At 35.6% G+C, this 16,460-nt stretch overlaps 1 protein-coding gene across 1 annotated transcript in view; it reads right to left on the reverse strand.

Moving 5' to 3' along the window:
* Positions 1 to 16,460, reverse strand: part of IL1RAPL1 (interleukin 1 receptor accessory protein like 1) — a 628,876-nt gene that overhangs the window by 265,414 nt on the left and 347,002 nt on the right. The window contains exon 6 of the mRNA XM_060086547.1: positions 11,340 to 11,414. Within this exon, the coding sequence (XP_059942530.1) occupies positions 11,340 to 11,414 (75 nt within the window). The remainder of the gene's footprint in view (positions 1 to 11,339; positions 11,415 to 16,460) is intronic.

Below are 16,460 nucleotides of genomic sequence, written 5' to 3' on the forward strand. Positions count from 1 at the left end.
TTTGATGAGACACAGAATCTGTTAACAGTGGGATAAAATAAAATGAAGCAGTCTATAGGACGAGACCATTCTAAATATTGTAGTCCATAAGGATAAGATGAGATCATTCTAAATATTGCAGAAGGGTCATGGATTTAAGAGAGCATTTATTTATAATTAGAATTTAACAAAGGAGTGAAGAAAGAAACAATAATCAATACGCTAGTGTATAGAAATGTTCCAAGAAGTATAGCACATAAGCTTCGGTCACAATCTGTAAAATGGAAGCACAATACAAACATCACAGACTATTGAAAAGACGAAATGAGACAACATATGAAAATGCCTTGCAAATGTTTCCTAGAACAAGTCATGTTGTAAGTATCCTATCTCTAGGGATAGCTTGATGTGACAGGATGAATTTAATTTTTCCAGAAAAGCAATGCACTTTCCTTTGCTCTCTTCCTACTCAAAGAGGTGCCGAGTTTCTATAAACACAATTCTTTGTCAGGCAAGTCTGAGGTGAGTACCCTGTTTTTATTAAACTGGAAACAAAAATTCTCCAAGAGTGAGAAAGCCTGTAGCCTGCCTGTAAGTTTGCGGGGTAGTGGGAGGGGAGAGGGAAGTACTGACTTTCCGGGACGCCTCAGGAACTTGAAATCTTTCTCTCATGCTCACTGTGGACCAGAAGTGGAAGTGGGAGATATCTTCAGACCACTGGAAAATTAAAAACTCTTTATCAAGCTTTTTTCTTTTATTTTTCTTAATTATTCAATTGGATAATATATGCTATAATTAAAATTTATATATCTTAACTACAAAATTTAAAAAAATCCTTAAGTGTCTCTGAGAAAGTAACATTGGGCTTACGTGTGGTGAATTGCAAAGGAGGCCTCTTCTTGAGAATTTGCTGTGAGGCGCAGGTTTTAAAACCTTCTGGATACTGTATGCATTGGGCTTATCTGGCATGTTTTTAAAAAAAAATAATTAATTAATTTTTGGCTGCTTTGGGTCTTTGTTGCTGCGCATGGGCTTTCCCTAGTTGCGGCAAACAGGGGCTACTCTTCATTGCGGTGCACGGGCTTCTCACTGCCGTGGCTTCTCTTGTTGAAGAGCACAGGCTCTAGGCACCATGGGCTTCAGTAGTTGCTGCACGTGGGCTCAGTAGTTGCAGCATGCAGGCTCAGTAGTTATGGCACACGGGCTTAGTTGCTCCAAGGCATGTGGGATCTTCCCGGACCAGGGCTTGAACCCATGTCCCCTGCATTGGCAGGCTGATTCTTAACCACTGCACCAGCAGAGAAGTCCCTTATCTGGCATGTTTTGGAGCATACATTTAGGCATACCTTAAAACATGAATGTTTAGGCATTCATGAAGTAACAGATCAAATTTCATTGTATATGCTTTCATATTAAAAAGTTAAACATTATTAAATGCATAGGAATACATTAAGAAAAAAGGAAGGGCTTCCCTGGTGGCGCAGCGGTTGAGAGTCCGCCTGCCAATGCAGGGGACACGGGTTCGTGCCCCAGTCCAGGAGGATCCCACATGCCGCAGAGCGGCTGGGCCCGTGAGCCATGGCCACTGAGCCTGCGCGTCCAGAGCCTGTGCGTCCAGAGCCTGTGCTCCGCAACGGGAGAGGCCACAGCAGTGAGAGGCCTGCGTACCGCAAAAAAAAAAAAAAAAAAAAAAAAAAGGAAGTAATCAACAAAATGATGTAATGAAAAGGTCCATATGAAAAGGTCCATATAAATTCCAGAAGAATCAAAATACAAAATGCTCTCTTTAAAATTGGAAATAATAGTTATAGCTATGGAAAAACAAATGACACCATGGACAGTCATTCTATTGGATACATTTCAATAAAATCAAGGCAGATAAGATTGTACGATGGCCTTCAAAATGTACCTCTTATGAAAATAAACTATTTAGTCATAAATGAACATGAGATAGTCTGGTTACTCAAAGAATCTACCCTACCACATCAATTTTTGAGAATTAAATTAAAATGAATTTCTGTTGATCTGAGGCTGGTTAATTAAATTTAATATTTCCTCAGAGGAGGCAAAAAGTCACAATGGGGACATCAATTTCCATTGATAAAGAGGAAGCCATATTGAAGTGATAGGTGGATGATCCTTTATCTGGGTTAGTTAGAAATACCACTTGCCAGTTTTATATCAATGAATCACATCTTATGAAAAAGTAAAAATCTTCACTAACACAGAGAAAAGTTATAGGGGTGATTATTCAGTTACAAAAAAGACTCTTATATAAAATTATTCACCACAGAGTTTCTTTAAATAGAGTACTTCCCTTGTGCATATAAATCTTTCATTGATCATTAGCTGCTTAAAAGAACTAGGGGTCAGAGCCTCTTAAAACTGACATGTTAAGCCACTACCAATTAAAGATCAATCAAAAATGAAGGGAACACTTCTCTGAAATTATGATGATTCAATTTACCCACAAATCTGTAGGAACATACTAAGTTGGTAAAGTATGACTGGAATGCTAAGTGTGTTAACGTTAGACCATAAAACACTGGTATCCTATTTTTATAATCATATTCAAGCATGAGTTATTTTTCATGAAGAGTCTGCATATAATTTAGGAATGCTCAGTTATTTAGCCAAAATTCAAGAGGAAATTTATGGATGAACATCTCTCTTTATATTCAAATTTTAAATGATGTGGGTCTTTTTATAGTTTCTATTTTAATGAACATCAGTCATGTGGTACATATTCTTATTCTGAAACCTCTTTTAATATTCTACACCATTATGTCCTTTGATAGGTTTATTTCTGATAAATTGGCATTTACTTTGCAAATTCAGAAATTCTTGTTATCCTAGGATACTCACCACATTTTTCTATGCAGTAAACTTCAATCATTAAGAACAACTCAGAAAGCTTTGTATTTTCAAGCTTTGTACTTTCAAGATAATAGTACTTGTCAGAGGAAAAGCAGTATTTTTCTATAAAATGAATAAGACTATTGCCAAAACCTTCTGGAGGAACTTGACAGGCATAATGGTTTGATGCTTTGCTTTGTAAAATTATTCTCATGTCCCTTGTCTTAAGAAATACTATATCTGAATTCCTTTAGTTGAAAAAGTAATTTTTTCACTCTTACTTTCTTCTTGATGGTTATTAACAAATTCGTGTGGCACAGTGTCCATTACATGGTCATTTTTTAAAGGATGGGTATCATTTTCTTCTGCTATGACTAAGTACTTACCGTATGCATTTGGATAGATTTGTTGAACAATTAAGTAATCTAAAATCAATAATTTCTTTAAGATAAAGTCTCATTTAAGTAGAAAAATTTAGTATTCATATTTTTTCTTAGATGGAAGATGGAAATTGTCTAAAATATTATCCATCCTGTACAATAGCAGACTTACATTCTAATAAGAACATAAGCATGATCAAACAATCATTGACATTCAAAATGTAGTTCAGAAATCTTGTATATACAGCATTATCTCTCTCCTCTTTCTCTCTCTATATATATCTATATATATTTATATCTACACCATATATAGATATATGTGTAGCATTAAAATATCTCAACTAACAGCAGCAAGCACATATTGACTACTTAATATATACCAGGCAATGTACTAATCTTTACATGCATTATCTCATTAAATACCCATACTAACTCTACAGAGCTACGTATTATCATGGTGTCTTTTTTATTGATTAGGAAAATGAGGGCTGTTTGTTTAAGGTTACAGCAGAGCTAAGTGGTAGAGCTGGATTGTCACCTAGGTCTGTCTGACAGAATGACCTGAATTTGGAACCTCTGCTATATGCTGCCTCTTTATTATAAGTAACCAAAATAATAAAATAATAATAATCATAATAATAATGAAGAAGAAAAATGATGATGGTGATGATGATGGTGATGATGATGTTTGTTTTTGAAAATTTTGTGATATAAAAACATGTAGGGGCTTCCCTGGTGGCGCAGTGGTTGAGAGTCCGCCTGCCAGTGCAGGGGACACGGGTTCGTGCCCCGGTCCGGGAAGATCCCACATGCCGCGGAGCATCTGGGCCTGTGAGCCATGGCCGCTGAGCCTGCGCGTCCGGAGTCTGTGCTCCGCAACGGGAGAGGCCACAACAGTGAGAGGCCCGCGTACCGCAAAAAAAAAAAAAAAGAAACGTAGTCATTTTTGATCTGTTTTCTCATCAGTTTAAAGAGAAGAAGTTGATTTAATAACTATCAAAGTCCCTCCACTTCGTAAGTTTTCTAAATCTAGAATTGTGAAGAGTTACACATATCTAGTTTCTTAGTTGGCCACAAACAAACAAACAAAACTGTACTCTCAGTGCTATAGCAAAAGAGCAATCTCCATGATTCATGTTGGTGTCCAACAAACTAGACCAAAACTACACCAGGAGTTGGGAATTTCAAAAGACTCTGGTTTTGTGACAACACTCTTTCTTGCACTTTTTCTTTCTTCCTTTCTTTTCTCCCTTTTGGCCCTTTCCAAAGTAAGAACCAGCAGACTCACATTTTCTCTCTTCCAGTTTTTAAAGCATTTTAACAAGTGCTTCAGCTGGCTTCCAAACGTTCAGAAACCAATGGCCCATAGGAGCTGCTCTAACCTTCATTTCCATCTTTCTTTGGGTTTCAAGCCTGTCCTGGCACTAGGCCTCGAGCATGTAACACTTAAAAAGGAAGTCTGACTTCTGCTTAGCTAGCAATTTTTTAAATATTTGTTTTGATTTTTTTCTGGATTGAGGGGTAATTGCAATAAGCTACTTAACATTAAAAATAGTAAAAGTTATTTAAAAAAATAGTGTATGTTTGCTCTCATCGTTGCTACTTAGCCATTCTTTACCTTTTTAAAGAAAACTTTATACAATTTTTAAAGGGTACTTTCCATTTACAGTTATTCCAAAACGTTGGCTATATTCCCCGTGTTGTACAATACACCCTTGAGCCTGTCTTACACCCAACAGTTTGCACCTCCCACTCTCCCTTCCCTATATTGCCCCTCCCCCCGCTCCCCACACTGGTAACCACTAGTTTGTTCTCTGTATCTGTGAGTTTTTAGCTAGCAATTTTTAAAGCAAACATGCAAAGCTGCATTTTCCCCCAACCTATTCTTCCTCTGTAGCATAAGGAAAGACCGATTTTGAGAATCTGTGAGATTCATATCATATAAGTTAGGCCATATAACGATCTAAGAATATGAATACTAGCTTTCATTAATTGATTCATCTTTTGTTTAAGGATATGAAATGTTAAATAAATACTAATATCAAAATATTCCTCTTCAGGTTAGAATCACAATTCTTAAAGTGTTTTTGGTTTCAAGAGTAAAATATGAGACCACAACAGCTGTCAAGAGTTATTACTTTCATTCATCCTGGCACAATAAATTTGGACTGAGTAGACCTGAATGCCATCAGTTTAAACAGTTATAACACCAGTCTGTATTTGCCTTTACATGCTTTAATTATGATGTCTATTTGCCCAGAAGCTCTAATTTATGTCTAGCAAGCTTTATTTCAGGCAGTAGAACTATGCTGATCTGCATGTCTTTCTTAAGTGGGCAACGAGTACATCATTTGTCATGTAAAATCAAGACTTGGATACAAATGTTTTTATCCAGAGTGAAAGGGAAGTTTTATGGTTTTTCATATGAGTTTGTCAGTGAAAATATGCTTTGTATCTTCCACAGGGAGCAGTAAAACCAAAGTCAACAGCATTACATTTGCTGATGACAACCAGAAGAGCAAGTGTGGATGGAAAAACCCGGTCAATCCTGACTTCCTTACCTCTGGGAAGGAAGGGCATATTTGCATCACTTGCATAACTCAGCAGCTAAGTAGTCTTTAGCATCATCAATATTGTATGTCATTTTCAGAATTAGGTATCAAATTCAACACCTGAATTGTTTTGTTTCTAGGATACTGACATAAAGTACTTCCCTACTCTAGAAAGGAAACAAACAGGCCTCCTAATTAACTATTCAGAAAGGATGTGTTCTGTTTCAAGAAAATAACAGCTATGAAAATATAGAACTAGATAGTAAATGTTAGAGGGCTATTTTTCACTCCATAACATAACTCCCTACATATTTTCCTTGGATTAAAAACTCAACTGGTATATTTGTAATACAACACATTCCATGCACTATATGTATATATGTATGTATATATACAGTTCCAGAACATATAAAGGATGGAAGTAGAATTTATTTCCATAACTAATTACTTTAGCAACACAGTAAATTAAACAAAATTTAACAGGAAAACTTTTTGCCATGAAAATTATCAATCAGGATCTATTATATAGACATTTTCCCCTCAGTCTGCTTGAAACTTAAAATTCTGCAAACTATAATATGGTGTAACAGGGCAAGATGTGTTAGTTAAGTTCTAGTGTGACATTTTATTTTAATTAGCCTGTAGTTAAGTTGGATAAAGTTACATGTGTAGTGTGTCCTTTACGAGGACAGATGTTTAAAAATTTGAGGTTTCAATACTGTCATCAACCACTTTCCCTGAGATGTTAACATCTGGTGAATCCTTGTAACTCAGTCAGATACATGTGTTTTCTTTTTAACAAACTTAACAAAAGAAAGTGGATATTAAAGAAAAACAAAAGCACTGTTGAGCAGCTTATTCAGTTCAGTCTCATTACTTTCTTCTTACAGAAAATTTGGAGATGTGTGTCCTTTGTGGCATGTATACCTTATTGTCAATTAGTATTTATTGACATTCCCTATGCCCAGAGCACATCACAAAATTACTGTGTACTTATATTAAGAAACGCAGGCTCTAGAGGAAGTTTTCAGTTGAGCATTAGGATGAGCAAGAGAAAAAAATGGATAGAGACTGTAGACATTTGATTAGGTTTCTATATTTCTTCAACAATATGGACTAGATTTATTCGAAACTCTCCAAATGTGGATAATCCTGAAAAAGAGAGGCCACACTCATATTCAATGAATGAAGAGAAGGAGCTAAGAGGGGGAAGGAAGAAGTGATTCTGATACCCAAGGAAAGTGAGTTTTCCTTCAAGAGCTCTATGTTACAAAGATGTATCATTTCATGCATTGTATCAAAAAAATTAAAAGTTATTAAACTCACTACATACTTCTAGTGAGAGTCTGTATTACTCTGATAAGAATTCTGAAATTATGTAGCAAGAATCTTTGATGAAATTATTTCCTTTTACTCAGTAATTTTCCTTTTAGCAATCTGTCCTGTTGAAATAGGTCAAGGGAAAATGTATGATTAAAGACAACTGCATCATTATTTATGATAATGAAATTTGGAAAAATCAAAATTTCCAGCAATATACGTGAAATTATAGGACATTCACATGGGTGTCATGCAGCCATTAAAGGGGTATTTCTCAGAATATTTAATAGGAGCAGAATGTTTCTACAACATAAAAAGTATAAGAAACAAGATTCTTTTCTGTATTTTCCCCAAAGGTCTACCTGTAATTAACCTGTAAAACTAACCTATAAAATTATTTTTAAAGCAAAAAGCAAAATTTAAATAAAGAAATACCCATATCTAAATGAGTAATTAATGATAATTTTCAGTAAATTCTACGTTGCAAAGTATAATGTGTCTTACTAGGACAAGGGTGGAATGAATTTCTACTCTTTGAAAGTCTGGTAATGATGAATATAACATCCTCTGTACTAGAAGTTTCTGAAAATGGGCTCCTGGCCACAAGAAGGCCATATGTCTGATTGACATCCTCAGGGCTCAAGTTCAGCAAGACATTGGTGTCTGTCTTTTGATTCCCTTGACTACAACCACCTGAAAAGACTAAGTCAGGCTCACCCCCTGGACTGACCTTCAGAATTGCACAGTGTGATTTCTGGGCCTTTTGCCCAAGAAAGTTCTGTCCACGTATTTTCTGATGCCTGAAAATTGTTTAAAAGGGACAGAGGTTATTTTTTTTTCACATTTAGAAATAACATATAGATGCCACTTAAAATGGAAATACTAGGCTATAACCCCATATTGACTGAAATTCAAAACCACCAATTTACATGGTTAATATGAATTTAGTTACTATTATATTATTTTTTTCCTAAGTACTTTGATTTTTGGTGCCTTTTGCTTTCTACACTGAAACAGTTTAAATTATCACTATCAGAATCTTTCCAGTTTTGAGAAGATGAAAGAATTGGAAGAAAAGGAAGACACAAAGGGATGTGGAAAAGGAAAGGTAGGCATGGCTAGCAAATGGCAGAGAAAGGAGAATTTGGAGATGAAGACAAATCTATGCATTTCATGATTTTATCTAAGTCATTATTAATATGTTTTACATATTCATACACAAACTGGAGATTTGATGGATTTAGTTACCAAGGACAGGTGAATGGATATGTGTTTAACTTAGCCAAGATGCTCATGTTAGGTCACCAGCCATGTATTAACTCAGCTTTGTGTAATTTCTAATGATTGTTCTTATAATTAACTCACATAGTAGTTTTATTAACCTCTGAGGTTAACCCTCAATTTAGGACAATGTTGAGTCAGACCCCCAAGCTCTTGATCAATGAAACTCTGTTGGAGATTTTCACCATCTCATGAGAGTAGGCATCACTTACAGGTTCCCTATCACTGGTCCTGACCACCCTCCTTACTCCCCCGCCCATGACTCTTCACTCAGTTCCCTTCCTTAGGATTTGACAACACATTTTGAGCCTGTTGAAATTAATAGCTTTTTCAAATCTGGAAAGGGCAAAAATTAAATCCCAAAGGAGGTGAAAAATCAAAGTACATATTGTAGAAAACAAACATATTTTGGGCATCTCGAGTCTTTCCTTTTTTTTGGTCCTTAACATTATTTCCTATTTTCACTTATCCTTTGTGATCAGCTGTTCACCTATCCCAATACTATTAAAGTAGCAACACTAAAAGGTAGTTATTTCAAATCAACTGTTGCTCAAAAATTCATGGATTAAGGTTAGATTTCTCAAACTAGTAAATGATGTATCACACTGAGAACTGGAGTTAGAAAATAAAACAAAAGTTGTTTAAAACAATACAAGTCCCAGGTTGATGTCTATGGTTTACTTGGTGCTTAAAAGGTATTCCTTTCAGCAGTGACAATAAAGGAGTTAATTAGAGTATTTTCTGGAGCATTCTGATTGTTATCAAGACATGCCCATCTTTCTTCAAACAAATATACAGCCAAACCTTCCAATTTGCATAAGAAATTTTCATATTTTCAATTTGATTTGGTTTTACAATTTTTGTTCAAGAAAAAGTAATTTTTGAAAAAAAAGAAAGCTTTACAAATGATTTATTCCATTCTGTAAAACATTTTAGAAGACAGAGAACAATTTCATTTATTCCAAATTCAGGGACAATATAAGGAAACCCAATGGGCAACCATCTATCGTAAAATTCTTTGAATCATTTTTTCAAGTAAAGAGATACAATTAATATCATTTTGGCTATGCTCATTACAGATAACTGGTACAATAAACCACTCCCTCTTGGTCCAAGATATTTATAGTTTTGCATAACTTCTTAGAAATATATCTTCCTAGGAGTTATTGAAAGGTCTGTATGAGAATGGCTGCTTAGGAAATTTTATATTTCAAAATTTCATTTCAAAGTAGCAATAACATCTAATATACCTCAATATACCATAGCATGAGTAAAGAGCACGATACAATTTTGATACGTTTGTTTCATATACAGCATGGCTTTAATGCTGCTTGTAGTCTCCCATCTCAAAATAATGACAATTATAAAACTACTTGCATGTATATGGAATTAATTCAAAGCCTTAGGTTTATCATCAAAGAAACATTAATACCCTGACTTGTATAAAAATTACATATGTTCATGCCTCAAAGTGAGTGAATATTTCCAATGTTGCAAATCTGTTGACTACAATAATTTTATAGTCTCTAAAACCATCATCTTATCTTTTTGCACTATAACTTTGGATGTGCTATTAGTAAAGATTATCAGATCTGTAATCTTCAATTTGAAGACAGATTTACCATTTTGATTTAAACTCTCTCCCCAGTAACAATAATAACATTGATAACATAAGGGATGGACTATACATTTTTTTTAGTTGTATTCATTAAATGCATTTCTACTTTCAAATGGTTAATGTAAGAAAAAATTCCTTAACAAACATGAATATATGGTTTAAATTATACTTTTGATAACCTTTTATATCAAACCACTAAAAACAACTAATTTTCTGCTAAAGTTTATGATATATACATACATGCATACCATATTTCAAATAAAAAAATATAACTGAATGTGCTGTATATATTTATAAACAAGAGGGGAAATTTCCCATAATTTGGTATAACTGAATACAGATAGATAAATCAGACTAAGAAATTCTAGACTTAACTCTAAGATAAATATGTTAAAATTCTTATTTGTGGACTAGATATTTTTACCAAGGCATATTCTGTACATATTCTTATGTTTCAGTCCTTTAACCAAAAGCCACTCGCTCACATTTTATGAATATATTATCCATAACTTAACTATCACAATGTCCATTATATTTGGCTGGATAAAAATGATTTTTAACTGTAACAGTGTCATTTACTTTAATGAATCTCTACCCTTTCCCCCAATTTTCAAAAATTGTATTTTAACATATTAGTGGGTATTATAAGTCAAACAGTTCCACACTGCCTGTTTTAAAACCAATTCAAGGGTTTCCCCGGTGGCGCAGTGGTTAAGAATCCACATGTCAATGCAGGGGACACGGGTTCGAGCCCCGGTTGGGGAAAATCCCACATGCCGTGGAGCAACTAAGCCCGTGCACCACAACTACTGAGTCTGCGCTCTACAGCCCGCGAGCCACAACTACTGAGCCCACATGCCACAACTACTGAAGCCCGCGCACCTAGAGCCCGTGCTCTGCAACAACAGAAGCCACCACAATGAGAGGCCCGCACACTGCAACAAAGAGTAGCCCCCGCTAGCCCCCGCTAGCCGCAACTAGAGAAAGCCCGTGCGCAGCAACGAAGATCCAATGCAGCCAAAAATAAATAAATAAGTAAAATAAATTTTAAAATCCAACAATTCAAGTCTTATAAAATGACAAAATAATACCATCAGCAAACCCTTCAGTCCATCTAATTTTTCAACAACCATCTAAATAACACATGAGTTTTTATATCCATATGTCCAGCTTAGTCCTAACGCACGCACCAGGGGGATGGAATACGCCATATTTGCTGGTATTTTCTAATTTTGCTCCCTTTAAATAAACATGGGCTTAGCTCAGAGTATTACACCAGGTTACAGTCTAGGCTTATTAACAGTCAGAACGTAATGAGAAAAGTGTATTAACTAGAATTAAGGAATTACTCACCCAGCTGGGTCTCCTGAATTGTCAGTTTACTTTCCATAGGATACAAAAGCTTGGGTGGTTTATCAGTCAGAGGGGCTGAAAAACAATAATAATACAAACTTATAGTTATGCTGCATAAACTGAGGATAGAACACAGTTTATTTTCCCAAGTAGTTTTCATTCTCTGAGTAGTGTGTCAAAGCATTCTACCAAGTAATGACTTACATATTGCAGGTAGTACCTTCAGGCGAGCTGAAAAGCTATTAGATTACACATGAGTCAAATATAACACTACCAAATTGGCAGTCACATGAGACTGTTGAAGTACAGAATCAGGATCGGTCAGTCCTTAAGAATGTATGATTGTACTTCACTTTCAATTTTCACCTTGCTTTCCTTTTTACAGGGTACCCTACATTTTCTCTGTGTTAATTAAAGATACACGTGATATCTGTATCGTGCATTTCAATGATTTGGGGGGGGCATAATATTGCCTCTTTCTTCTTAATCCCATTCCTAGTTTCCCTACCCTGGATCACATTGCCTCAAAACCCATAATTTAGTAATTAGATTAAGTATTTCTCACATATATCTCCTATAAATGAGGCAGGAATGTGGCATTACATTACTACAAATACAAGCTGCATATTCAAACATGCATAAAAGTAGTCACCAAGTTATATTTTAAGTAATACTTTTCATTTAGTCAGAACCCCTTATTACTATTATCCATGACATTTTATAGTACTTATTGCTAATTTGCATGATATACTGTCTTTGATTTTTAGCTTCTACACATTACTGCTCTGTGCACTTATCAATTTATCAATGATCAGTGTACAGATCTAAGAGTTGGCTATTAAGCATCTTGAAGATAGGTTTCCCATTGCATACTTCATTCCTAGCTAACTAGACTATCTGGACTTTAGACAAATAGTCAGTGATCCTTCATTAAAGACTCCCTCCTCACCCTCTCTGACTGAAATGCCCAGGTCCCTGTGAAATCTGTCACTGCAACTTCCACTCTGTGAGAAGTACAGAAATGATCAATTAAGGGTTGCTGAAATTGATTGAAAAATTAAATGATTTTGCTTTGAGGGCTTCCCTCCTTGCCAGGAGGACACGCCAGTTTGGTTGATAACCAGAAGGCTGATCTAGACAGCTGTGCCCGGAGTTGGCCACAAATCCTCATCACCAGAGGATTCAAGAATTCAATCTGCTTCAGCAGCTCACCTCTATCTCTCCTTAACAGAAAACACAGTCAGTGCAAACGGATGATGCATCCCAGCACCGAAAAACAGGAATGAGTTTTAAGAGTCCTGGTTTGGAAGACCAACCTCACATAGATCAGTAGCTTTTGTTCATAACTAATTGAATGCATTATTCATTCATCTTCATTAATATTTAACACAGGGATGGGAAGGAAGGGGAAAGGAAAGTTGGGGTAATAAGATGAGATAAATCACTTTGAAATTCTTCTCAAAGATTTGACATCACTCTGATTAACCTCAAGTACTTGTATGTCTTGCCTAAAGTGATCTTAACAGATTTTTATTCTCCTAATAGCTAAATAAGTAGGTTAGTCACTAAATGCTGGCAAACCAGTTCACCATTAATAGGTCAAAGAGCCACATTTCCTAGGCTCTGGTTATCAAATGGTTTCAGGTAACTTCAAAAGCAATATGGCATCAAAATAACCTGTTTCTTCGTAAATTAACTCCGTTTATAAAAGCTTGTGATTGTTGAGTCACAAGCAGACAATTCAACAGTTATAGAAAGCAGCTGAGAAAAATGTTCCCTGTTCAAACACATCCCACACTAATTTATAATAAAAGAAGATATCTGTAGAGAAAGATAATAAAATCCATAGATAGGACATTTGCTCAGAAATATAAAATGGTTGTGTGATTCTCCACCCCAACACACCACCCACCCCATGGCATAATGTTACATCCTTAAGATCTTTCCATATTATCCTCATGGGGCAACTCCAAGTTAACAGAGGAATCAGAGTGTTCAAGCCAGAAAAAATTATAAGCTTATTAAGTTCTTTGATTTTTAAATTGTGTTCCCTAAAGCCCTATGGTTTCCACAGTGCCCCTCTGGGCAGGTGAAATGCATATACAGATAAGGGGTGGACCGAGGGCCTTGACTCCATACCTTGTTGTACTGCCTACCCCTCTCTTGATATAAGTAGCTCTGCTTTTACTTATACATCAGTATTCCATCCAAGATTTTAACCCCCCAAATCCAATTCAACTCAACTGATGTATACTGGACACTATAATGTGCTAGGTATTGTGATAGTGGCTTTGGAATATCTTTGGTTTCTGCCTTTACATCTTACAGTAATCAGAAGCTAAAAAATAATGGCAATAGTGAAAAATTCTGGGCTGATTCAACTCCCTTGTTTTATTTACTTAATTTTTTACTTTTTCTTTTTTTACATTTTTTTCTTTTTTTAATTGAAGTATAGTTGATTTACAATGTTGTGCCAGTCTCTGATGTACAAAGTGACTCAGTTATAAACATATATACACTTTTATTAATATTCTATTCCATTATGGTTTATTACAGGATATTGAGCATAGTTCCCGTGCTTTACAGTAGGACCTCGTTGTTTATCCATTCTAAATGTAATAGTTTGCATCTACCAGCCCCAAAGTCCCAGTCCACCCCTCTCCCTCCCCACTCCCCCTTGGCAACCACAGGTCTGTTCTCTGTCTATGAGTCTGTTTCTGTTTTGTACATAGGTTCATTTTGTCATATTTTAGATTCCACATATAAGTGATATCATATGGTACTTGTCTTTCTCTTTCTGACTTTCTTCACTTAGTATGATAATCTCTAGTTGCATCCATGTTGCCGCAAATGGCATTATTTCATTCTTTTTTATGGCTGAGTAGTATTCAATTGTATATATGTACCACATCTTCTTTATCCATTCGTCTGTCAATGGACATTTAGGTTGCTTCCATGTTTTGGCTACTGTGAACAGTGCTGCTATGAACATAGGGGTGCATGTATCTTTTTAATAATTAGAGAAATGCAAATCAAAACTACCATGAGGCACCACCTCACACTGGTCAGAATGGCCATCATTAAAAAAAGTCTACAAATAACAAATGCCGGAGAGGATGTGGAGAAAAGGGAACCCTCCTACACTGTTGGTGGGAATGTAAGTTGGTATAGCCACTGTGGAACACAGTATGGAGGTTCCTAAGAAAACTAGAGTTACCATACGACCCAGCAACCCCGCTCCTGGGAATATACCCAGACAAATCTATAATTCAACTCCCTTGTGTTACAGGTCAAAGATCCGAGGTGTAAAAAGCACAACTGGTTTGCCAAAGGTAACAGAGCAAATTCAAGCTAGAGTCCTTGCTAGATCTTTGCCTCCCAGTTCTGTCAAGCAACTACTAGCCCTGTGCAGTGATTCCCCTCAAGGTGTGAGCAATCTGTTAGGAGAGCAAAAACATACAAATAAGTGACTATAACCTACAGCAGAGCACTCGTACTGTGCAATCTGTCACCTCTAAGTTCTGATATTATGCTCTAGAGGGATACTGTTGAGGCATGTTTCTTGTATGATTCACTTGTCTTTGATAAAAGTGAACTGAAACTGTCAGAGAACACAAGAGGTGACTACAGATTTGACACATGACTGTGAAATGGGGTGACCATTAAAGCTAAGATATAACTCCACAGTCATTTGAGGGTGAACAATTGTGCTGCCACAAAGAAAAGACATGTGCTGAATTATCCATTATTTGAATATTTCTGACACTTTATGGTGTTTAACAAATATTAGTTGAATTGAATTGACAGAAGACAAAACTGGCAAACAAATGCAGGAATGGTAATGACCAAACAAAACGAACACAAACACAAAGCCCTCTTCATTTTCTGCATGGGCAAAAGTACGACTGGAAGGAACTCAAACAAATTAGTTACAATAAAAAACAAAGTTATAAGCATTAGACCATGACTAGACCACCTAACATTTTATTGTCAAGAAAACATCTTGCCTTTTGGGACCCTTTCTTTCCTTCTCTCTCCCTCTCTCTCTCTCATTCACACACACACACACACACACACACACACACACACACACACACACACTAAGCTGAAATCATTGAAAAAATAAAGCAAGTCTAACAGTAGTGACATGAAGCACAGGCTGATTTTAAATCCTAATCACATTTTGTCTACAAAAAAATACACAACAATTATAGTAGAGATGTTTCTCTGGCTACCTATGCATTGAAATATTTCTATGAATCCACCAACAAAAATATTTTCAAGCTCTCATTTTATTCTTCAGAATATCCCATTGACAACATTAAAGATAACAGCTATTTTAAAAGTGTTTTCATTTTGAAATTAAAAATCTTTATTTCTATTTTAAAATAAAAATCTTTTACAGAGTTATTAATATGTCCTTATCAACAAAACCATTCTTCAGAGTAGAAGGAACAATTTAAAGGACGTTTGTTTTGCTTACCAGCTGCTAGTTAGAGAAACATCTGGAAGGCGGTATACACAAAGTTGTGTATAGGAATAATTCCTATGTTAACGTTCCCTAAATAATTATGAAGAGATGAAGTCTCTCTCTTTTTTCCCCATGCCATGTACACTTGGGTTATGGAATAGTGAAAAAGAGGATCCAATTTTCCAAAGCAAAAGTGACAAGAGACCAGGGAAATGAGTCCAGTATTCTCGAATTTTTCTAATGTTCTTAAAGAGAAGAGAAATATGAGATATTTAGGATGAGTGTACCTTTGTTTTGACATCCCTCTAAAATTTAAGTTTAGTCCCTCAAATACTCCTGAGAATAATTAATATTTCTTGGATACTTGAAATTGTCCTACCACAAAATCTGTTCTTTCAAAATCATAGATACTTTTCAAAATGTATTTTAAGTAGTGTCTTCTCTGCTTTGTTTCTTAGAAGCATTATGGTAAGGTAAGAAAGATAATACACGTATTTTTCAGGGAGACATGGGTCTAATAAATTCTGACTGTTAGAAGTTAGACCTGGTTGGTTTGGCAAGTTGGAGAACTAATTTAAACTCTATAAGTCTCAGTCTCCTTATATAAAAAAATGTGACATTTTCCCCTTATGGCTTGGTGTAAGGATTAA

The sequence above is a fragment of the Mesoplodon densirostris genome, chromosome X (assembly GCF_025265405.1).
Source record: "Mesoplodon densirostris isolate mMesDen1 chromosome X, mMesDen1 primary haplotype, whole genome shotgun sequence".
Taxonomy (NCBI): domain Eukaryota; kingdom Metazoa; phylum Chordata; class Mammalia; order Artiodactyla; family Ziphiidae; genus Mesoplodon; species Mesoplodon densirostris.